The 23,042-nt window shown below is 54.4% G+C and overlaps 9 protein-coding genes across 9 annotated transcripts; 4 read left to right on the top strand and 5 right to left on the bottom strand.

Moving 5' to 3' along the window:
* Positions 1–634: 634 nt before the first annotated feature.
* On the top strand, positions 635–1,567 carry W97_01311 (sulfonate biosynthesis enzyme; the record flags this gene model as incomplete). The annotated part of the gene is made up of 2 exons (XM_007779219.1): positions 635–1,371; positions 1,432–1,567. The coding sequence occupies 2 exons, from the start codon at positions 635–637 to the stop codon at positions 1,565–1,567; spliced, it is 873 nt and encodes a 290-aa protein (XP_007777409.1).
* A 748-nt stretch (positions 1,568–2,315) lies between these two features.
* Positions 2,316–6,831, bottom strand: W97_01310 (uncharacterized protein; the record flags this gene model as incomplete). The annotated part of the gene is made up of 7 exons (XM_007779218.1): positions 2,316–3,803; positions 3,851–4,219; positions 4,270–4,689; positions 4,737–5,573; positions 5,619–5,849; positions 5,896–5,990; positions 6,072–6,831. 7 exons carry the CDS (start codon positions 6,829–6,831, stop codon positions 2,316–2,318), a joined length of 4,200 nt encoding a protein of 1,399 aa, XP_007777408.1.
* Positions 6,832–7,510: 679 nt separating this feature from the next.
* On the bottom strand, positions 7,511–9,106 carry W97_01309 (uncharacterized protein; the record flags this gene model as incomplete). Its single annotated transcript, XM_007779217.1, has 2 exons — positions 7,511–8,454; positions 8,512–9,106. The coding sequence occupies 2 exons, from the start codon at positions 9,104–9,106 to the stop codon at positions 7,511–7,513; spliced, it is 1,539 nt and encodes a 512-aa protein (XP_007777407.1).
* Positions 9,107–10,063: 957 nt separating this feature from the next.
* On the bottom strand, positions 10,064–10,905 carry W97_01308 (uncharacterized protein; the record flags this gene model as incomplete). The annotated part of the gene is made up of 5 exons (XM_007779216.1): positions 10,064–10,127; positions 10,180–10,237; positions 10,292–10,386; positions 10,443–10,468; positions 10,540–10,905. 5 exons carry the CDS (start codon positions 10,903–10,905, stop codon positions 10,064–10,066), a joined length of 609 nt encoding a protein of 202 aa, XP_007777406.1.
* A 797-nt stretch (positions 10,906–11,702) lies between these two features.
* Positions 11,703–12,415, top strand: W97_01307 (uncharacterized protein; the record flags this gene model as incomplete). Its single annotated transcript, XM_007779215.1, has 3 exons — positions 11,703–11,799; positions 11,852–11,946; positions 12,005–12,415. The coding sequence occupies 3 exons, from the start codon at positions 11,703–11,705 to the stop codon at positions 12,413–12,415; spliced, it is 603 nt and encodes a 200-aa protein (XP_007777405.1).
* Positions 12,416–13,614: 1,199 nt separating this feature from the next.
* Positions 13,615–14,289, bottom strand: W97_01306 (uncharacterized protein; the record flags this gene model as incomplete). Its single annotated transcript, XM_007779214.1, has 1 exon — positions 13,615–14,289. The coding sequence occupies one exon, from the start codon at positions 14,287–14,289 to the stop codon at positions 13,615–13,617; it is 675 nt and encodes a 224-aa protein (XP_007777404.1).
* Positions 14,290–15,992: 1,703 nt separating this feature from the next.
* On the top strand, positions 15,993–17,692 carry W97_01305 (uncharacterized protein; the record flags this gene model as incomplete). The annotated part of the gene is made up of 4 exons (XM_007779213.1): positions 15,993–16,176; positions 16,232–16,375; positions 16,448–17,291; positions 17,377–17,692. 4 exons carry the CDS (start codon positions 15,993–15,995, stop codon positions 17,690–17,692), a joined length of 1,488 nt encoding a protein of 495 aa, XP_007777403.1.
* Positions 17,693–18,076: 384 nt separating this feature from the next.
* On the bottom strand, positions 18,077–19,920 carry W97_01304 (histidyl-tRNA synthetase; the record flags this gene model as incomplete). The annotated part of the gene is made up of 4 exons (XM_007779212.1): positions 18,077–19,141; positions 19,200–19,653; positions 19,712–19,799; positions 19,857–19,920. The coding sequence occupies 4 exons, from the start codon at positions 19,918–19,920 to the stop codon at positions 18,077–18,079; spliced, it is 1,671 nt and encodes a 556-aa protein (XP_007777402.1).
* Positions 19,921–20,251: 331 nt separating this feature from the next.
* On the top strand, positions 20,252–22,596 carry W97_01303 (uncharacterized protein; the record flags this gene model as incomplete). The annotated part of the gene is made up of 4 exons (XM_007779211.1): positions 20,252–20,329; positions 20,392–20,587; positions 20,836–21,047; positions 21,106–22,596. 4 exons carry the CDS (start codon positions 20,252–20,254, stop codon positions 22,594–22,596), a joined length of 1,977 nt encoding a protein of 658 aa, XP_007777401.1.
* Positions 22,597–23,042: the final 446 nt, after the last annotated feature.

Genomic DNA, 23,042 nt, shown 5'->3' with positions numbered 1-23,042 from the left:
TTGGCATAGAGTATATAGCCAGCCTCTCCCACAGTCCATAGATGAATCAATGAAGCTCTTAGCCATACATTTTGACAAGTTCACTCTTGAGAATCCGCTTCCTTGGGGGTTGGGTACCAGTTTCGGAATGTTGATGTGGTTGTGAGCTACATATGACATTGCCACGCGTGAAGCAGTTCGGTGGACGCGTCTCCGGTGTTTTACCGCGTCTGCTGTAGCTACAGCTAACTGAGAACGCTTCTCAACCACATTGGCTTGCTCAATTCTGCTGACCGCAGCAGGAAGAAGCTACGGCTTGAGGTCTATGCAGGACAATGTTGGTGCCAGCAAATAGAGCTTGTCCTGTCTCTTCTCCGAATCTCCCGAGTCCGCACGACTGATGTCCAGTTGACGTCAGCCGTGAGCAGCTCCGAGCTCTCCGCCATAGACCGCTTTCTGTACGACGGAAAAGTACATCGAGTAGATATACTCACTACTTCTCCAATCATTCACAATGTCTCTCTCCCGCTCTCAGGCTCTCAAACCTCTCCTCCGTTCCCCCCTCCCACGGCGTGTCTCACGCCTTTCTCCCACCATAACCCGCGCCATATCCACCACCGCCCCCGTCTCCTTCCTCCCCTGCTCACCCGCTCCCATGCCCGCCTCTCAAGTCCCCAACATTCTCCTCGAGGACCCAGATAACGGCTTCGGCTTCATCCGGCACAACCCGCTCCCCCCGAAGCCGCGCAAAACCGGCGTGACCGAGATCCGCGGACCCTACTACTCAGTAATGGGAAAGCGGTACCTGTCCGACGTGCTCGAGACGATGGGACCGCACGTCGACGGGCTGAAGTTCGCCGGGGGCTCCTTCAGTCTGTTCCAGGAAGACCGGCTGCGCGAGCTGATCGACCTGGCTCATGAGCACGGCGTCTACGTCTCCACGGGCGGCTGGATCGAACACGTCCTCACCGGGGCTGGCGGCGATGTTTCAGGGACGGTGGATCGCTACCTCCAGAAGTGCAAGGACATCGGCTTCGACGTCGTGGAGCTCTCGACCGGTTTCCTCTCTTTGCCGGCGCCGGACTGGCTGCGGCTCGTGGATCGGGTTCACTCTTTCGGGCTGAAAGCGAAGCCCGAGATTGGGATACAATTCGGAGCTGGTGGGGACACGGCAGCGGGGGATCTGGAGAGCATGGGGACGAGCGATCCGAGCAGGGTCATTAATCTCGCCAAGCAGTTCGTGGATGCAGGCGTGGAGAGGATGATGATCGAGAGCGAGGGGATCACGGAGAACGTGAAGGAATGGCGGACGGACGTGATTCAGGCGATCCTGAAGGAGCTGCCGATGGACAAGGTCATGTTTGAGGCGGCGGAGCCGGCGGTGTTCAATTGGTGAGATTCTCTTCTTTGAGGTCTCTGATTGGCATGTGACGCGGACTGATAACCGAACAGGTATATCCGCGAGTTCGGCGTCGACGTCAACCTCTTCGTTGATCACTCGCAGATAGTGCAGCTGGCTTGCCTCAGGGCTGGCATATGGGGCATGGCCGACACGTTCGGGAAGATCGCTACGTACCGGCCGACATAGCAATTTTCTTGTCTTCTCATCTTCGAAACCTGCGGATATTTACCGGGCCGAAAGTGGACAGTGATATACGTCCTACGAAAAACACCAACAGTGCTGTATCTGGAAGGGGTATGGTCCGTAGAACTACTGCGGAGGCGAAGGGGTGCAAAGAGGATTATGATGATCATCACTAGCAGCAATGGTGAAGAGCGAGATGTGCTCTACAGAAGAAATGATATTACCGCTTCTGGAAAGGACAGCGCTTATAGGGGCTAACCCTAGTATAAGATCCCTGTAAGATAGCTAGAAACACACCTCCCTTCTAGCAATTGCGCCTTTAGTAACTAGCCGACGTTCTGCGGAAAGCTGTCAGATGCTGGATTTGGAAGTCGGAAGTGTTCGTAGAACAACTGTAAGGTTGAAATAAGCTTTTCGTCTGCAGATCTCAACACAATCACGTGGTTGGTGTGAGCATAAAGCTGAGCTATTTGGCAACAGAATGCCTCTTGGATTCCAAGCCCCATCCCACTCGCTGTATTTCGGGCCAAGGAAGGCCCCACTACTTTATGCCTCTCAACTTCATCCATGTAGAAGTAAGGGCCGTACAATCCCAGACTCCGTCCCGAAAGACCTCTCCGGTTCACAGGAATCAAACGCCTCGAGAATGCCTTCTCACCAAAGAGCAACAAGCAAAAGCCTCCGTAATGAATCACAACCCTTCTGAGCCTTTGAGTATGATACACACGCGCATCTCACCTGCCTCTTGTGATCAACTCTCCTTCTTCGGCCCCCCCAACTTAAGCTTCAACTTCAACCCACCCCCTGGCTTCGCCTCCGCCGCGGGACTACCAGCAGCTGGCGCCGGTACAGGTGCAGGCGCGGCCGGTTTCGGCGAAGACGCCGACTCCGACATCTCCCTCACGCGTTTCCTGCTGCCTTTGCTAATGGTGCCCTTGAGAATGCTAGAGACGGGCGGTGCGGGCGGTGCGGGCGGCGGAGACGCTGTGTGTCCATTCGGCGTCGAGTCAGCAAAGCGCGCTAGGGCGTTCTTGTTCTTCTTGAAGGAGAGTGTGATGACACCCGGTCGAGCCGAGCGGGCTATCTCTGGGCTCTGGGTCCGGGGAGGGGAGACAGTTGGAGGCGCTGGCGTGGTTTGGATGGCTGGCGCGTGGGAGGATGGTTTGCGTGATATGGCGGGTCGGGCGGGCGGAGGGAGGACGGCTTGGGGATGCTGCGGTTGTCGAGGAGGTAGAGATTGAGGATTAGGAAGGCCTTGAGTAGTAGGCGGTCCAACCGCCGGAGCAATAGAAGTGCGGCGGCGCTTTTCAGGAGGCGGGCCGTCATGTGGTGCAGTGGTTGAAGTCTTGATGATGAGTTTCGGGAGTGGAGGAGGTGCCTGAGGAGCCGGTTCCGGCACAGCGATCTTTGGCATCATCTTGGTCCGAACGCGGTTTGTTTGGGAGAACTTGAGTTTTCCGTTTCCGAGGTGCTCGCACTTCCAGTAATGTGGGTACTTCAGCGTTACCACGAGTGCGGAATAGGGATCATAGAGGATGCCGCAGAGCTCCAGCACATCGGCGAATTCTTGTAAGCTGAGAAGCGGGGACGTGAGGAGGTTTCGCAGAGCCGTCTGGAGCGACTGGACCTGTCCGAGCTCTGCCTTTAGTGCGTCCATCGCTCCTTTTGCGCTCTGCGTGCGTGCAAGATCCTGGGCGCGATTCTCAGTGCTCATGTCTTGCTCGATGACTAGACCGACATCATGGCGCTGAGTGCTGGTGCTGGACCTCCCTTCGCCAAGCGCAATTTGGCCGAGACCGCGCCAGAGTATGCGCCGCAAGTTGTCGCGCATATGAGGCGAGTGGTCTGTCTCGATGTTGTAAAGCAGAAAGCTCATGATGGCCTGACTCCTGAGCATGCCAAGGTCAATGAGAGTATCAAAAGCCTCAATGCGGACTTCATCCGCGTTGCCCGGTCGGGTGTATTGCAATAGATCATCCGCCTTTCGAGGAATGATACTGTTCTGGATCCATATCTTAAAACATTCGAGCGCTGTGACCGTGAAGATGTTGTGGTAGGAGGGTGTCCATTCGTCGATCCGCCGGTAACGCTCGATCTCGTTGATTGCGCTTTTCCGGAACTGGAAGTCGTCCGGATCTTCGCCAAAGCTGAAGCCAAAGCTGCCGGGTTCTCTCGATGTGGTTAACGATTCGGCCAGGCAGTACATGAGTGTAGCGACGTAATGATCGTCCGAGTACTCCTAAACGTTAGTCTCAACTCCTGACGCGACGTTCATAGATCACCAACCTCGTTGTTCGAGTTGTCGTTAAACTTCAGCTTGTCGATGAAGAATCTCTTGACACGCATTGGAGCCTTCCCATTGTTGTCGCGGACCTTTGCTATGGCTCGAGGGATGGCGCATTGGAGCAAATACAAGCTACGGTCGGAGAAATCGTTCGACCTAGTCATAGGGGAGCCTGGTAGACAGAAGAGCTCTTGGAAAGCCTTTTCCAAGTGGTACAGTCCTATCCATTCGAGCTCGTCACGCGCATTCTTAGCTAGAGCAGCCGCAGCTGCTGTCCGAATGCCGTGGAAGTAGCGTCCGTCCATCAACGTCCGTGTCAAGATGCTCGATATTAGAGGGTGCGGATTCTGAGCTGAAAGGTACCGTATCGACTACAAGCGGTCAACTTAGGTGTAGGTAGGTAGCGAATGTGACAACTTACCTCAACCTGGGCCACCACGTCCTTGTCCTGCTGCAATTGCGAGACGTACATGTAATGCGGCATATTGATCGTAACCTTCGTGATCCATTCAAAGTCGGCATCCATACGGATCCATTCATATGATTCCTGCTGCATCTTCGTTTCTTCTTCATTGGACCAGTCGGCGAGTTTCCAGCTTTGAACTTCTTCCTCAGACTGCAGCACATCGCCCAAGCAGTAAAGCAGGACGTCGTCTTGCGCGTCGCCGGTGACATCCAATCCGGTAGCCGCAGCAGCCCGTTCTTTTTGCCGGCGACTTCTCTTCAAGCGCTTGTACTTGGTGTTGTACGGGATCTCGACCTTTGTGATGACCTCCTTGATCTCGACGATATGTTCGTAGGGCGTGCCATCAGCCTCGTGAATGCGAATTGTCATAGGACCCTAGACTGATTAGCTGGCAGCCAACCAAACAATATCAAAACGCATACGGTGAAAAGCGGCTGTATAGGCCCGGCGTAGACGCTGTTAATCTCCTCCTTTGCTTCCTGGAGAAAGTTGTCCGGCGTGAGCGTCGTTCTGGTCCTCTTGCCTTCCAGATCATCCATCTGTGTCTGCTTGATGGTCATCTCGACCACCAATTTCTTCTTGTTGAAGCGCTGCTGTACGTAGAATTGAGGGCAGCCCGCGCTGTTTACCCACTGGCTGAAGAAGTGTTCCAGCCTCATGTGGCCCACCTTCTCGCAGACCCTCAGGAAGGCTGCAGTAGAGACAGTCCGCTGTTCTTGGTCGACTTTGGCATTGAGCAAAACCTTCCAGAGAATCCGGTTGACTCCGTTTCTGCCGCTTGCCTTGACCATCCGCTGATGCATGATGAACATAACCATGGGAGCCTTCAGTTCCATGAATTCCAGCTCTGAGGAGTCGAGAGATAGAAGCGGGCCGAGTGCATGCAAAGACGGCCTCTGCACGTCCATCTCGACTACCTTGTCTGCCGTCATTTTCTGTCGATGCCGGATCTCATTCTTGCCGCAGAGAGATAGTAGAAACATGTCGGTCATGAAGTGTGCTCCGCCAACGATGATCCATGAGTCTGTCGGATCTGCCGCTGTAACATACACACCGATCCATTGGCTGGCCAGAGCATGGACTACCTTTTGTGTGACGGTGTCTAGGGGATCCAAGACCTTCTCCGGAAAGAGCAGCCGGTTGCTGCAGATGGACAACGATGCTGTATGTGCAATGTCTGGAACGAGATCGTCTACGAACACAATCTTATAGCTCGTGAAGGGGTACGAGCCATAGTTCATCGTGAAGTAGTCGATGGCCTGGTCATGTTAACGAGAATCCAGGCAAAGCATCAATGCACTTACCTTAGCAAGTGTCATACATGTGTTCTTGACCTCGTCCGCCCTGTCAGGAAGACAGAAGCCATGTACTCGAATGGCGCTTTGACCCATCTTCTCATCTTCATCACTCTCTCGGAACTCAGAAAGATCAACGTGCTCGAACGGACCAATTGCGAAGCCAATATGCCGAGGCGCAACCCGTTGAGAGCAGTGGAACGACACAGTTTTTCGAGATGAATCTGCGGGATCGACGATCTGTGACCGTCAGAAAAGGCACCTTGTATCTATATAAGCTACCTACGTCGTCTGTCATGTCGCCAGAGCAGACTACCGCTAGTTCCATTGCCCTTTCTTCCTCGCTTAACCCATAGGTGTCATTATCAGACAGCGAATCAGCTCGATGGATGCCGTTTGTGGCGCCATTTGTGTGAGCTCCGTTGACCGACTCGTGTCCATCAACGCCGTTCGTCGAAGGACGTCTCGGCTTCGGAAGAGCATCGCCTAATGTGCGTGGGCAGCGGATCGAGATATCCCATTCTTGTCGCGAAGACGCCTCGTCAATGCAGGGAAATATGCTACACGCGGTACCTGGAAGCGCAGAGCTTCGCGTGTACACGTGAGGGTATCTTGAGTCACCATCTTGGAATCCAACGAAATGAAAGCCATCCCTAAACTCTTCGATGACGTACTCGATATGTATAGTGATGGGCGTAAAAGTGGGTGTGTGTTCCTCTGCAGGCCGCGAGGCTGCAACCGGGGTCTCAGTTGGGTCGGCTGATATGCTGTCCACCGCTGCTCTTGAAAACCCTCCACTTGTCATTGCAGGAGGCAAATCCTGCCCGGCAGCTGACATAGGATCTAACTCATCGATGCGAACCGACTTCGGTATTGTGATTACGAGCTCCTCTTCCGGAGGATCCCTCAGCTGGCCTTCTATCCTCTCCCTTAGTATGTGATGCTGCTGAACACCCAGCGACGAACGCAGATCCAGAGCAGTGTATGGATCGTCGTACGTGAGGCTCGGCGCCTTGCCTTGAACAGTGACTCTTGTGAGCGTACATTGTCGGCAGTTCAAGCGGATCGTCCGTATGGCTTTTGACCGCGGATAGATCAAGATCTCGGTCTTTCCTTTGAGTGAGCGGCTTACGAAGTCGATATCGAGCTCGACCCTCTGCGACCCAACCGAGTATCCGATCTCGGGCGAGGGTAGAGGCGGAGGTTCAACCAAGCCAGGCATCTTGCCGTTGCCGCTACTGCTTCTACCCAAATATCCTTCGCGGCGACGTCCTTCTCACGACCATCTCAGAAGTTTGTGGGGTGTTGAACCTCCCCAGTGTCTATGAGGCGACCGAACTGTGAGCGGCTTGTCCGAATCCGCGCGGTGACCGTGTGGTTGAATGTCCGCGCTTAGAGGAGATAGACGGGGCGGAGGGCAGTCAAACTTGGTTACGCGTCGAATTCGGTGGCGCCTGTGGATCCGGATCTTCTTCGATATGCAAGGTGTGGATAGATATGGAGGCGGCAGCTTTATATATGCCATCGCATTCACTTCGCGGCGCGCAACTCACGTCGGACATTGCTTGGCGGCGGTTGCAGCATGGGTGAAATGTTTCTCCGTATCCCGACGTTCTTCCGGTCACGTGCACAGTCAGCAGCTGTCTCACGCAAGGCCCAGAAGCTTGAACTGATGGCGGACAGTCAACTATTGCGAATGGGGGAGGGATGCATCGTAGGACCGAATGTGACTTGGTCTTTAATATGGTCGTAGGAGTTCGGTGCCGCCTAGCATGACAGAGACGCGTATTCTAGGATCTATATCCGCAACAGCGCCTAAGACTCTGAGACTAGTCCTAGCACCTCAATCTGCGAACGTCGCCAGTACACTCTCGAACAGAAGATGGATAAAGCACGTCCAATCAGTCCCTTCCGCTCTCCCTTCGCAACCGCCTCCTCTTCCTGGCATGCGCCCTCAACGCATCCGGCGCAAGATACTCCTCCGGCAAGCGAAACTGCCTGGGGGCTAGCTCCGGCACTGGCTGTCCGAACGCCATAGTACTCCTCCCATGTCTATGTTTCCCCAGCGCTGCGTCTCGTAGATACGGCTTGCTGTAGAAAGACGCGAACGGCTTTTCCGGTTCCGGCGGCAGGGGAGGATGCAGCTGTATGCTGTGCCTTTGCGGTCTTGACGAAGGTCTCTGCTGAGATGCCGCTTCCTGATGCAGCTGTCGTGCAGCCCAGGCATCGACATCGCTAGAGGGTGGGCCGTTGCTTGCGGCGTCCTCTTCTGCTTCTTCAGTCGCTCGATCCTCGGTTTCTTCCCTTGCCCTGTCCTTCTCCATCCGCACGCGCTTCTCCTCCTCCTTCCATTGCCGGAACTTATCAACGAGCGCGCGCACCTCATCGACGAAGTAAGCGCGCTTCGGCTCCCAGTCCTTGCGCTCACCATCTGTGACGCCGGTGACGCCCATCACGCGCAGCCAGTCGTGGCCCAGCAGTCCATCGAGTAGGCGTTCCAGCTGCACTTTCTCGTGCATGGCGCGCTCCTTCTCGATGTTGCGCAGTTGTTTCTCTTTGCGCTCGGCGCGGCGATGCGCTTTAAAATAGTGTGCGTCGGAGAGAGGGTCGGTGTCGGAGGTGACGGGCGAGGTGTGCTTGTTGATGGAGGAGAAGTCGAGCTTAGGGAAGGAAGTGGGGTGCGCGGATGCAGAGGGTTTTGATGGAGTGGGTGGTGCCCGCAGTGATGGGCGTAGTCGTTCGGGACTTAGGGGTGCTTTGGGCGGTATAGAGGCTGAAGTCTGGGGTTTGGGAGACTTGGATGGCTCATCCACAACGTAGATGGGTGTGTCGATGTTAAGGTATTCTGTGAGCGGACGTCAGCTTGGTATAGCCGTAGGTGTGGAGCTTGTGGTATACATACCAGGCTCCTGCGGCGCACCAGTGATAACATCATCGTAGTTTGGAAAGTATATTGCCAGGTCGCTCTTGATCCTCGACCCTCCATCTTGACTCCTCAGCATTCGCTTGTCCGTACTCGGTGTCTCCCCTTTTGTCGTTGCTGCGCTGCTGCGATTTCTGTTGACACATAGCTTTCCAGTATTCGGAGTTGCAGGCGGCGAAACGTCATCTTCGCGCGTTTTGAGCAAGGTCCGAACGCCGTTTGTTGTTTGTAGGAGCTCTCCATGAGGTTGTGTGACAGTGATTCTGGTGGGCGGTTTGATCCGGGTGTTCTCGCCAGCGGAGGAGCTGCTGCCGGAAGTGCCGCGGGCGCGTATAGCCGTCACATTTTGGCCCGGTAAACTTGGTTTCGGCAGAGGAGGCTGGTGATTCTCTTTGGTGGTGAAGTAGGCATGCAGCGTGCTGTGCGTTGGTTCGTAAGACGTTTTGATGCGTTTCGCTGGTCGCTCTGCGGACGTTTCTTGTGCGTCGTCGCCGGTCGCGATTGCGGATCGTTTACCATGGCGAGCGAATCGCCCGCTGGAGGACCTCACCAACGATCGGGAGGAGGTGGACATCATTGACCGTAGGGAGGAAGGTCATTGCTCGCGGATATTGCGTCGGTCTTCTATGAAGCAGTACTTTTGAACACCCTTGTGGCCGTTGATGAAGCTTTCGTCTCTTCCGTGGTTCGCAGGGGGCCCGCACCTTGCGAAGGGAAGGCGATCTGTGGTTTGGGAGCCACGGAGCTAGCCAACATCGTTACAGTGTCTAGGTGACTTGCATGAACTTCACGAACTGGTATTCACTCCCGGATAGTCTATTCATAACATCGTAAGCATCAGTATAGCGATTGGCAGACCAGGGCAGGTCAATTGGCCAGTTCCGCGCAAAAAGCATGCATCACCAGTTTCGTCACTGCGGAGAAGGCTCCTATATACTGTTCTCGGATATGCAAGCCCTTGAGGGAAACACGAGACCTAGTAATATCACGTCAGAGCAAATAATCCGCGATGCAGTCCTTGTCAGTGCTGTGAGGCAGATCAAAAACAACGGGATTTGCAGGCGTTTTGACAGAAGCAAAGTAATACCAAGCGCCAAGTGGGCTCATACTAGCAGATTCCGGTGTATCAATGGCTTAAACATGATGCCGCATCTCTAGCGCGAGGCTATTTTATAAAGGCGACAATGATTTTGTGAAGAAGCTAATAGGCCTGCGTTGCGTACTGGAAGTAGGTCCGAGGTTGTCTGAGACCATGGCGGCAAGGGGTGCCCGATTGAATAGTGTGCTGACGATGTGAGGACGAACAAGGAGCAGCACCTCCGGGGATACAGCAGTGAATGGACGATTGAGTAACATAAGGTCGCCATGGTGGATCAGCGGTCGGACACCGCACGCCGATGGTTGTTGGAGAACGTCCTAGCCTGTGTTGAGAGCCGGATTGGGACAATCGAATTCTTCTCGTTGCCTTTAACGCCTGAGCAAAGAGTACGCGTACACATTACAAGAAGTGAGACTGGTCGTGATAGCCTCATTAGGAAAACAAGAACTCTTTGAGGACCGGTGAGCTGGAGAATTCAGGGTTCAACAGTACGCAGCTTGAGGCATGTCAGTTGAGAGTTCTCTTGCCTATCGAAACCAGGAACGTACTTTAGGAAATAGGAAAGACCAGCTTTCCTCCTCTCGAGGAACCTTGGACGAAATTTGGCTGGAACGTATGGTTAGCCACAAACTCAGGATATAACCGATGATAGAGCCATACAGATGACGCTTTTGCGCGGCAGCTCAGGCAGTGAGCCTTCGGCATACGGAAATGTCCTTATGAGATCTCGCCGTAAATCGTCGAACTCTGAATATCTGAAGACGTATGAGCGGTTAGAGTTTCCTGAGTACGAAGGCGTTGATTAAGCTACCGTTTCCTAATCTTCATTCGACCTCCCTGCATCCATCAGTACAGTCACAAGTCTGAGGTTCTGCCGCCGACCAGGGCGTTGGCATACAAGGACATACATTAATCGTCTCTACTGTACAGTTCCAGACAACGTAAGCTCCCACGCCGGGGGCACTCCCGCTCACGATCACGTAATGGTCAATGGTTACATGCTTCGCCCATAACACCTTGCTCTGCTCAGAGTCGTCCTCGGTATGGTCCTCAAGGCGGATTGGCGTGGGGCGGTGGTTGTCCAGCGTAGCGCTGAAAGTGGAATCACTCCGCTGGTGTGAATGCCTCCGCCAGTACGGCGGGACTACCTGCTGCTCATCCTCGGTGGGAAGTGCGGAGGTGAGGGTTTTGCCGCTGTCACAGGCAGCTGCATGGCCGTTTGATAGAGCGGAGTTAGGCGGCGTGCTAAGAGATGCAGAGCCCGCAGACTCCATCCATCTGTCGTGGCTCGTGTGCGGAGCAGCCGGACTGTCTTTGGACGTGGTTGATTGAGCAAATGGTGCAGCGGCTGAGTTGAGGCGTTCGATTGACTGGCGGATGCGGTGGGGAAAGATGTTTGATGCAGGGTTCAGTAGTGAGGATCAAGAGGTTGGGGCTCTCGACTGCTGTCGTGCATATGCATTTGCTCAGAACAGCCACGCTCCCTGCTAGTTTACCACATCCACGGGCGCTCATTCGGTGCAAACCCTTGAACGAACGGCAGACCCGGTGCGAAGGGTGGTCTGTCCAGCTGCATCGCGAGCACGGCTAGCTTTTTGTGACCGCGAACGCGCACGCAACGCCAGATATCCAGCACAACTAGCACCCATCCAGCAGTGGCGCTGACGGCTTGCACATTGATTCTGCGGAGAGCGACCGAGATGTGCTGCCACTTGACTTGGCTGCCATGGGTCTCGATGCCGCGCTAGCCTCTTGAGCGACGCCTTCGGGTCCCTTTAATAAACTTATCTTCAACACCTCCGCCGGCTCCTCCTTCTGCGCTCAGCAATCCCAACCGTCGCTTCCTGTCCAGTACACAAGAGGTCCTCTCAGGCTTCTATTCACCGGAGTGTCTTTCTTCGTAATACTTCTTGCAACCAGTAATATCCGTTTTTGAGTATATCTGGTCTCTTAACAAATCCGAGGTTGGTGAGACTTGTTTACCATTCCAGTGCTGCATATACTCGTCACCGAGCTGAGACTGACCAGCATCATTGTGTAGAACCTTCAAAAGCAATTAAGAGTAATCAATATGCGTTCGTTCGCCGCCGTCTCCTTCCTCCTCGCCATTGCCGGCCTCGCCAGCGCCCAATCCATCAACCCGGATTCCGTTGACATTGCAACAAGGAGTAAGTCACGCACTCCAGACCGTTCAAGCATCCTATCACTGACACATTCTAGGACAATGGTGTCAATCCCAAAAGTCCTCCTGCCCTCTCCTCTGCCTCCAGTACCCCGGCAACTCCGCCTCCACCGCAGCCAACGACTGTGATCCCGTAAGCCCGCTCCAGCCCTCCCCTATACCACCTTGCATCAGTTAACCTCCTGTAACAGAAAACCCTCGTCTTCAACTGCGTCTGCGCCGTCAACGGCCTCTCCCCCAACGCCTCCGAATACAGCCAAACAATCCCCTACTTCACCTGCACTGAGTGGGGCAACCAGTGCGTGACGGCCTGCGGACAGAACAGCGCATGTGCAAGCTCCTGCCGCGCCGACAACCCCTGCGGCGCCCAAAGCCCGACGCTTGTGAACACCAGCACCATCACCTCCACCATCGCGACCGCAACCGATGGGTCCGAGGCGTCGGCCACCTCGGCGGTATTCACTGGATTCGGCAACACCGCGGAGACGACGGCCGCGAGTGCTGATGATGAGGGTGCGGCTGCGATGGTGAATCTTGGCCAGAGCTACGGCTTGGCGGTTGTGGTGGCTGGTGTCCTTGCTGGGTTTGCGTTGGTCCTCTAAATGGGGCGTACTGAGTGTTTACTCCCCGTCAGCTGGCGTCGTTTTTTGCCGTACATTTCAGCATCCCTTCATTCATCATTTCAGCTCGGCATTGTGTCAGCATGGCGTCGGTCTTTACATTCGGGTCGTACATATTCGTATAATGTAAGGAAATAGGTAATCGGTGGTTCAGGGCGTGGACATTCTTTCAGCATAAAAGCGCAAGTTCTTGGCGTAGGCACGGCGGGTTCACGGGACGTAAACAGGTCTTTGGATCGTGTTTATCTACTACATCTCTTTGACTGTTTGCTACTCACATGTTGCCTGAGCTTATACACTTCCAATGCCTGCAGACCAAATAGCTACAAAACATCCCATCACCCTCAACACATCCGATACGACTGACGATGGAGTAAGATGTCATTAAAAGTGTCCCGCCCTTTGCGCTTTACTTGTCGAAGATCTCAATCGAGGTGGTCTGAATGTCCGATGATCGAATAAACACCATCAAACCCTGTCTCCCAGTCGATGGCAGAGTCTATCGCGCTTGAAGGTAAGAGGGCTTCACCCACTGACGTCAAGGCCATAAGGACAATAGAACCATGAACCCGTATCCTCCACCGAAGGGTATCGATCTAGCGGCTCAAGCACTCTCTGCTGCGGCATGCACTTCGTTTCTAGGGTGTGGGCGTGTCATCGTGGGAAACCTGGCTTCGGGCATGCTCGAACTACCAGTTAGATACTGCATCCGTCTGGCCTGGTCCTTTAGGAGCGTCTTCATAGCGGATGAGGCGTCCTGGATACTCGTGATTGGGCATGGATTATGTCACCCTGAGTTTCTGAATACTACGTCTCGTTTAGAGTCTCGCCTTGTTGCGGGCTTAGGGACGTAGGAGGGTTAACTCGATGATACGACGACAAGCTATGTCCAAGGCTGGTTGCACTACGCCGATAGACAACCTCCTGTAAGGGTGAGAAGGGACTACGGTAGCGGATGAGCTTGGCGAGTGAAAGCTTTATTGCTGGCAGCAGGTGGCACGATATCCAATACTGGTGGAATCACATGGTCTATCTGAGAGAACGAGTTAGTCGCCGATCAGGACAACGAGCTCTTGGCGATGGCTGAACTTACTACTTTATTAACACCATTATCCACCTCTGCTACAGAAGGATACAGTTCATATAAGAACGTCTCCGTTTGTGCCGCAATCCCGGCCGCACTACTTATCAGTCGTCCAGATCGGTATGTTCCAGAGTTCAGGGTCTATCCACCAAGTACTGGGGCCGGGGCCCTGGGGAGCATCCTCGGCCCTGTCGGACAACATCCCCCTATGTCCGCCGAACTCAACAAGCTCTTTACGTTCTTCCTCACAAAGGGTCGGGGGGTTACACGGCTCAGGTTGGGCTCTCCGACGGCTGGAGAGGTAGGTGATTCCGTTCATGATCTTAGCGACGATCGATGTTCTGGCCTTCCCATCTTTCCCCTCGGCTGCATCCGTGTCTGAGCTGGCATTATCTGTCTCCTTGGTGTTGTTTTCGTGGTCGGGGTTGTCGAGGGGTGCGCTGGACTCTGCAAGGGCCTGATCTATCAAGATTGGTGAATCTGGAGCGCGCGCGGTATCGTCTTTGGTATCTCTGTTGTTGCGGGTTGCGATCCGAACAAGGCGACCAAGTACATGTCTTCCCTTTGCGATTCTGGAAGGACTTGCTTTTGCTGACGGCGGCGGCCCCTCCGGACGCTTTCCTCTCTTCGCGTTCCTGATCTCTCGGGAGGAGAAGGTCTGGGGCTTGTATCGCCTTGGAGGCTTCTTCTTAGGAAGCGATGAAGCGGGGCGCTGCCTTTTGCTTTCGGTAAAGAAAACCGCGATGGAATCGAATCGCGCTCGAAATGACATTTAGATTTGCAATTGTGCGAGAGTCGGCGCTAATTGTAGAAGGTACGGATCCTGCGTGTGTCGTTAACGTATGCGGCCGGTGAGTGGCAGACGAGAGAGTGGCGGGGTGGCACATACCTTGATGTTGGCGCAGAAGTTCGCGGTTGTCCCCACAACTGAGGATGATACATGTAGAGAAGGATCAAGCAGCTTTCGACAGGGCACTACGGTGTGAGAGAGGGATGGTGGAAGAGCAGCTAAGCGGTAAGCGCGGATGAGTGAATGTACATAAAGCGTAAACGGTAAATCGTGAAACAGTGTAACGATTGTAGGATGCCACTAGAAGCGCATAATGTGTACGGCCAGGGACGAGAGTCCGATGCAGAGCTGTTGAAAATGATGTAAGTTGGAGGAGGAGTAAGAGGAAAAGTGGGGGGCTTATAAGAGAGTAGAGGTTGGGGAAGAGTAGCACCGGAAGGATGGAAGGACAGGATGACATCTTCGTCGTTACCTTCAAAACAGAGTTCCTGGGGAGGACCGTTGTCCACGGTTGACGACGTCTGAATGCGGAAACCGTGGGCCGTGGTGAGAGGCAGGCTCACCCGGAAGATGCCAGACTGGAGTATCGCCATGACGCCAAAGGAAGGTGCTCATATCCTGAGCTAACCTTACGCATTCTCTACATTCAGTTTGGCCGTGGCATATCTGTCGAATGCTGGAATGGTGAAGTACTGCAGTCTCATCTCTGTCAGCGACGACAAAGCGCTATGGAACGTTGCAGGAGCATGACATTTTTACATGCATCACAGCAATGGCTGGCACGAGTGTCGCTGAAGAGGTAAATCTGAGGTACCAAGAGCTGCATAGCCGTAAAAGTAGCCTATCAGGTCCTTATCAAACTCAAGGTGTTTGAATCAAGTTCGTCGATCATTGGGTTCGGTCCATCGGATCATGCCGCGCCTAAAGAGCAGTTATTACGCATTCATAGAACGAAGATCGAGTGAGACAGCTCAGCGAGCCCAGAGGTCGTTCGAATGAGGGGGTTTCCCCGCACTGAGGAACTGTAATGTTGAACTGTAATGTTGAACCGTTGGTCGCAGTGAGAGTTTGGTACAGTGGGATATCACACGAGGACACCAGCTCATTCAGAGCACGCATGGAGATAGGTGAAAGTAACATCTGAGAACCCGAGTCGGTTTAAGGATTACTTCGAGTGGTTACGGTAGATTAGGCACGCGACAGAGTCTTAGCAATGTCGATCAGAGAACGAGTAAGAGTCAATCGGACAACGTAAAAACGTGAAAAGAGCAGGCAAGTGGTATTGAAGCTGAGGTGAGGATTGATCCTCACAGCAATACGACATGGAATACGCCACTTGTAGTGTTGATTACTCGGTCGAATGAGACAAGAGCATTGTTACTGGACAGCGCCAACCTGAAATCATCTGGTGAAGGTGAAATCTAGGGAATCTGAGTCGTTCCATCATCATAGCCACAGACTGCGCGGCATTCGAGTACACGTCAACGATTCTGAACCCATTGACCAGTCGCAGTCAGGAGATTGTTTCATGGCGGTTGTTCGATGTGGTCTCGCGAACCGCCAAGAGACATTTCCCGCTACTGCGTGTTTGCACCGTTTGCATCACCACCTCGAGCCACCTCGAAGCCGTGGAGTGAGGTGGAACTCCCCGAAGTAGCTATCTGTGTCGGCCAGGTGGCTCCGTGATGCCGTCTCGGGTGTTGTACTCGATACGCAGCTGCTCCCGGATCAGCCTACTCCGAAGCCATATACCAGCTCGAAGCTGGTACTCAACAGCTGCCGCCAGTTCAACGCCTGGCCAGCCGGAGTTATATGATGTAGTCTGCGTGGGAGGGGGCCCTGCAGGGCTGAGCTTGGTCGCCGGGCTGCGTGAGTCGGCATGTTCGAGTCTTCTGTGTATTGCAGACGCTTACGGCTTATATAGGCTCTTCGAAGATCACGTCGAACCTCAAAATCGCCCTTGTGGAAGGTCAAGATCTGCAGAAGAACGTTTTGAAAGATGCATCGCCAACGATATACTCGAATCGGTGCAGCTCGCTCACGCCAGCGTCCGTCAAATATCTCCGAGGTACGCTCGAAGCTGTTGTACGAGAGCAGCTCTTAGGGTGCCAGTGGAGCTGACTATCTGCGCTCTCCACAGAGATCGGAGCGTGGGACCATATCGACACCTCACGAGTGCAGCCATACCAAGAGATGCAAGTCTGGGACGGCGTGAGCGACAGCCGTATTTCATTCGACTGGGCCTCAGCCAGCGGTCTGGCGCTCAAGCAGCCAGTGGACCGGACCACGATCGCTTACATGATAGAGAACCTCAACCTGACTACCGCCCTTCTCTCTCGCCTTTCCGAGCTCGACAGCAAACTTTCCATATCCTCGCCAACGCGCGTGTCCTCTGTAGAACTCGGGCAGGAGACGGAAGCCCTCGACCTGCGCTCCTGGCCTACGGTCACACTCGACAATGGCCGTCAGCTAGCAGCGCGGCTTCTCGTAGGTGCGGATGGCGCCAACAGCCCCGTTCGCACCTTCGCTGGCATCCCCTCACGGGGCTGGGACTACGGCCGGCATGGAGTGGTAGCTTCGCTACGGCTTGAAGGGCCAGGATGGGGCGGAGAAGAGCACAAGATTGCATACCAGCGTTTCTTGCCAACTGGGCCAGTCGCCATGCTACCGTTGCCAGGCAACATGGCAACATTGGTGTGGTCGACGGTTCCAGAGCGAGCAGCGCGGCTGAAGGCCTTAAAGGAAGAGGACTTTGTAGCGATGGTGAATGCGGCATTCAGGCTCTCACCTGTGGATCTGGAATACTTGCATACCATACCCGAGGGACAGAAAGAGGAAGTGGAGTGGAGAGAGCAGCACACACCGGTTGATGAACAGAAGATCCCCATGAGGGCGGTCGGAGCACAGGCGGGGAGCGTTGCGAACTTCCCGCTGAAGATGAGGCATGCGGATACATATACCGGAGAGCGGGTTGCGCTTGTTGGGTGAGTCTATATCGTTTTTCTTGTACCTAGGTAGTCAAGTGCTGCATACGATAGGCCTAGAGGCTAACTTGCAACTCCCTCTCAGCGACGCCGCTCACACCGTCCATCCTCTCGCCGGCCAAGGTCTCAACCAAGGCCAAGCAGATGCCGCGGCCCTCGTTCGTGTCATCGAGACGGCAGTCAGCCAAGGCTCGGACATCGGCTCGCAGCTCGCTCTAGAAGCCTATACCGGCGAGCGCTGGCAGGCGAACAATGCGCTGCTGGGTGCTGTTGACAAGCTTCACAAGCTGTACAGCTTCGGCTCTGGACCGATAGTACCTGTAAGGAGCTGGGGGCTCTCAGCTGTGAATGCCATAGGGCCACTCAAGGGATGGTTCATGAGGCAGGCGGCTGGGACTTAGCTTGCCAGCCTTCATATATACAGAGGCATTCATGGGTAGGGCCACGTCGGGCGGAAGGAGAGCCTTACCTCGAACGTAGGGATTCAAAGCTGCACCAATTACAAAGCTCCCTATATGAGCAACGTAGTGCCTCACAACACAGTCTAAATAGCTGGCTGAAAGCTTGTCATCCTGTTGATTACTCCTAAGATCTGATACAGCGGCTGATCATGGATTTGTTTTGTGAAGTTGACGGTAAACGAGTGCTGGACTGCTGTCGCTGTGAGTCTCCTGCCCAACGTGGCGCATAGGATTAGCATGTCCAGGTGGCATAGGCATCATACGAAAAGATTTGTTGTTTCGCGAGTAGTTGCAACGGAATATATAGCATTGGGTATCTACTTCTCAAGTCACAGTAGGTATCACAGGCGGCTCACCCGGGATCTCAGGCCTATCCTGCGTACTGGTCTTCCCCATCTTCTCCGTCACTTCTTCCACATCCGCCACTTCCGGCGGGACTTCCGACGACCCTTCTTGCGTCCCGTCCTCGCCCTCTTTGAACTTCCGTAACCTCTCCCTAACCTCCTGCACAAGGTTGCTCTTCTCTGCCATCACGCCATCCTTCTCCGGATGCCCCTCCGGCAGCCCCATCTCCTTAATCTTGACCTTCCCCTGCGCCAGCTCATCCTCCCCCAAAATAACCGCAAACGGCACGCCGCCCGTCTCCGCCGCCTTGAATTGCGCGGGCAACTTCGGCTTGACTTTCCACGAGAATTCCGCCTTGACGCCGGCATCCCACAGCGTCTTGGCAACCTCCATCCGCTCCTCCAGCAGCCCATTAAACCCCTTCCCGCCAAACGCCATTACGTAGACGTCCACCTCGTTCAGGCGCACCGCAGCTGCGTTCTTGTCGGCTTCCATTCTCGCTTTCGTAATGCTGAAGATGCGATCGACCCCGAAAGAAATGCCGACGCAGGGGATCTGGCTCTTGCCGCTGAACATAGCGACAAGCTCGTCGTAGCGGCCGCCCGCGGCCACGGAGCCGACGCCGACAGAGGGATCGGCGCTCCTGTCCTCGTCTGGATCCGCGGACGTCGCTTTCGGCGCCCGGTCCTTCTTCGCGCTCCGCTGCAGCTTCTGGCCCTCCGTGCTGCCCGTTGAGGCCGGCGCAGAGCCCTCGGTCACGATCTCGTAGATCACGCCTGTGTAATAGTCCAGTCCGCGTGCGAGGGACATGTCGAGGGAGATTCTGTCGAGAACGCCGAAGATGGAGAGGTAGTTGAAGAGGAGCGCCATGTCGTCTAGGCCTTTCTTTGCGGAGGCGTTCGCGGTGAGGGCTTCATTGGATTGGAGCTGGGAAAGGACATCACGAGAGCCTTTTAGTTTGACGAATTCGCCGATCTTGTCGGCGACGGCGGGGTCGAGACCTTTTTCTTCGGTCATTTCGCGGCGGACTTCGGACCAGGGGGACTGGGAGTTGTTAGTGATGCTGCTACGTGGGATGACGGTCTGGCGCCGGTAAACCCACCTTGTCCAGCTTGTCCACTGCGCTGCTTATTGTCCGCAGCTTGTCCGTCGGCACGCCGCACACCTCAAATATGCCATCTAATATCTTCCTGTGGTTGATCTTAATCGTATACCGTCCCTTCCATCCCAATGCCTCGAAAATCTCGCTCGTGATCCGCAGAATCTCCGCATCCGGCAGCATGGGGTCGTATACGCCGGCAATGTCGAAGTCGCACTGGTAGAACTCCCGCATGCGGCCCTTGGTCATGGCCGGTTGGTCTCGTCGGTACACCTTGGCGATGTGGTATCGCTTTATAGATTGCACGGAGGAGTTCATGGCGAGCCATCGGGCGAAGGGGACGGTGAGGTCGTAGCGGAGGGAGCAGAGCTCACCGCCTTGGTCGGCGAGGTCGTAGATCAGCTTCGAGTCTTCGCCGTATTTTCCTGCGAGGATTTCTTTGAGCTCGAAGACGGGGCTGTGGGCGTTGAGGTCAGCCGGCGGACTGGGGTTCAGGAAGTGCGGGAGGAGCGTACGTGTCTATTGTGACTGCACCGTGGCGCTTGAAGACTTCGGTGATAGTGGAGAATATCTTGTCGCGGATTACCATATCCTTGCCCTCCCCTAATGGAGTCTCAGCAACTGCGGTCAAAGACAGGAGCTAGCAGTGATCGTACTCACAGTCTTTGGTACCCTTGGGCACCTTAAGCTGGAAGTTCGTCTTCTCCACCTTGTCCTTCCCCATATTGACTTCTTGTAACAGTCGTGGAGGTGCGGTTCGAAATGCTCGATAGGCTGCTCTAGAAGTTGTCGCAGAAGGGAATTGAACAGACCTGACAGACCTGGGAAAGGTTAAGGAGAGGCTCTGCATGCAAAAGGCAGGAGAAGAAGTGCGATTGGAAGCGAGGGACGAAATGCGCGGATTGAGTCACTTTACTGGTGACGAAGTTGCTGCCGGAACTTTTCTACGGCGGGCCGAACCGACCGTGGACGACGTCTTGCATCGCCGAAGTTACCTGGCGGCTCTGACCACCAGCAATGTCAATGTAGCAGCTTTCGCACATGTTGAGCTTGCCATGGCTCCGCATGCTGCCCTGAACACCCAGGATATCGCTGAGAAGGCGAGGAGGGATCTCCTGCAGCTGCTCGAAGGCGTACGTAAGGCTACCCTACCCAGTCCTTGTATATATTTGGCTCTTGCTAATCCGTGGTATAGGTTAGGGGGAAGAAGAACCTCGTGCTTGAGAAGTCACTCGCGGATACCCTTAGTCTAATCGTCAAAACCTCGACCTTGAGGGAGTATGGCGTGGATAAGTTCTACTTCCTGGAGAATGACAATGTCGACTCTTCTCAGCGGAATGTCGTCTTTCTTGCCCGTGGAGAGAAGGCCAAGACGGTGATTGCAATAGCTGGTAGGTTGCTCTATGTTCATGTATCTATGCCCTGATATTTGAGAGCATCATGTGAGATTCCAGTACATCGTGCTTCCGCAGATGCATCCTCCGCCTGGGATCTTAAAGTAGACTTTGTAGAGGCCTCCTACACTACATCGTCAGTCTTGATCCCTAAATAGAACTACGTTACGCAGCATGATCTATAGCTCTTCCTTTCTGCTCTGTTTAGGTTGATGCCATCATTACATGCTAACATTATGTTGTAGAGCAAATAAACCGCCTCCGCCGGAGTGGACAGGTCGACCATGAGTTCTCCATCTTTTGGATACCCAGACGAACGCTTGTATCCAATCAAATCCTGGAAGAGGCTGGCGTACTCGGCGAAGTAAACATTGCGGAGTACGCATTGTACTTCATTCCTCTTGCCGATGATTTGCTTTCCATGGAACTCGATGACGCCTTTAGCGATCTTTACCTGGTGCGCAATCTCCTGATCCATCCAACCTGGCACTGAGACTGATGCTGAGGACTACTAGCGCAGAGATCCGACAGCGACCTTCCTCGCAGCCAAAGCATTGATGCTTATGCAGCAGCGGCACGGGCTGTTCCCTAGAATTATAGGCAAAGGTGACAATGCCAAGCGCCTCGCAGATCTCCTGCTACGCATGCGCTCGGAAGTAACAGCAGGGGATGCCTCGTACAGCAACGGCGCATCTTCCCTCGGGCTCACGCCGAGCTCCTCCATCGAAAGCCTCATCATCATTGACCGCGAAGTTGACCTTCCGACTGTTCTTCTGACCCAACTGACCTACGAAGGCCTCATTGACGAAATCTTTGGTATCAAAGCAAACCAAACTGAAGTAGACTCATCGATCGTTGGGGCGACTCCCGCCCAGGCCCCGCAAGTATCATCCGCCTCCTCCTCCACCCCAGCACTGAAGCGCAAGATCCAACTTGACTCCAGCGACACTCTCTACAGCACCCTCCAAGACTCAAATTTCGCCATCGTTGGCTCTCTACTAAACAAAGTCGCACGCCGTCTCCAGAGCTCGTACGAGAGTCGACATGTCGCCTCAAAATCCACAGCCGAGCTCCGTGAATTTGTTGCAAAGCTTCCCGGCTATCAGGCCGAGCAAGCAAGTCTCAAGATACACACCGCCCTTGCCGAAGAGATCATCAAGCACACTCGCTCAGATATCTTCTCCCGAATCCTCGAAGTGCAGCAGAATCTCGCTGCGGGTGCCGACCCAACGTCCCAACACGACAGTATTGACGAGTTGATATCCCGTGCTTTACCCTTACCTACCGTCCTCCGCCTTCTGTGCCTTGAATCTTGCGTCAGCGGCGGCCTAAAACGAGGTGACCTTGAGACTTTCAAGCGCGCCATCCTCCACGGCTACGGACACCAGCACCTCCTAACACTCTCCGGCCTCGAGAAGCTCGGTTTGCTGACCATGCAAGCCGGCGGGCTTGGAAGACCGGCCGCGAAGCCGGGCACAGTCACTAACTACTCGGCCGTTCGGAAGAACCTCCACCTCATCGTCGACGAAGTCAATGAGTCCGAACCAGACGACATCGCATATGTGTTCAGCGGCTACGCTCCGCTTAGCGTCCGTCTCGTGCAGTGCATATTGCAGAAACAGTACCTTGCATCTCTTGGGAGCAGCAGGGCCACCGCAGCCGCAGCACCCCCACCGCAGAGCGCTGCGCAGGGCTGGCGGCCGTTTGAGGATGTGGTCAAGCAGGTCAAAGGTGCGACGTTCGATGAGGCGCAGACGGGGGAGGAGAAGGCGGTTAGGGCGCGGCAGGCGCTGAATGGTAGCGGTGGTGGTGAGAGCAGGAAGACGGTGGTTGTGTTCTTTTTGGGCGGGGTCTGCAGGGCGGAGGTTGCGGCGTTGAGGTTTGTGGCGAAGAGGTTGAAGGAGGAGGGGGTTGGGAGGAGGGTGGTCATCGCAACAACGGGAATGGTGAGTGGGGATGGGGTTGTTGGTGCAGCTATTGAGAAGAAAACATTTGGGGGTGCGTGAGCAGAGGATGGCTGGTAGAATTTGTTCAACACCTTGAGTCCTTTCTACTCTACCTACGTCTTTCGTCCATATGAAACAACAAGCATCAAACAAATCTCTCAGCTGCTCATTGTTTTCAGACTCACTTCAGCGGCAACTTGTCAGCATTCGGAGCAGCTTGCAATCATGCCTTTCTTGGTTCCTCTCAAAGTGACAAAAAAATCCGTTTAGATTATCAACTTGCTTGCCAAGCGTACTTGGCTATGAGCGGCAAACGCAGTTGGAGGAGATTTCTATATATATCCTCTCAGCCAGTTGTACTCTTCACCGGCGAACCCGCCCAAGGCCTTGTGGCTTGGACGGGGGACGCTTAGGTCTTCACTCCCTCTTGGGGAATGAAGGGGTACGAATCCCACCTGTTCCACTCTCATTTTCATTTAATCTCTGTCCGAGTCCACGTTAAAAAA

Source organism: Coniosporium apollinis (assembly GCF_000281105.1).
Source record: "Coniosporium apollinis CBS 100218 chromosome Unknown supercont1.4, whole genome shotgun sequence".
NCBI lineage: Eukaryota > Fungi > Ascomycota > Dothideomycetes > Coniosporium > Coniosporium apollinis.
Note: the sequence above shows the minus strand (reverse complement) of the source record. Positions and strands in the feature narration are given on the sequence as shown.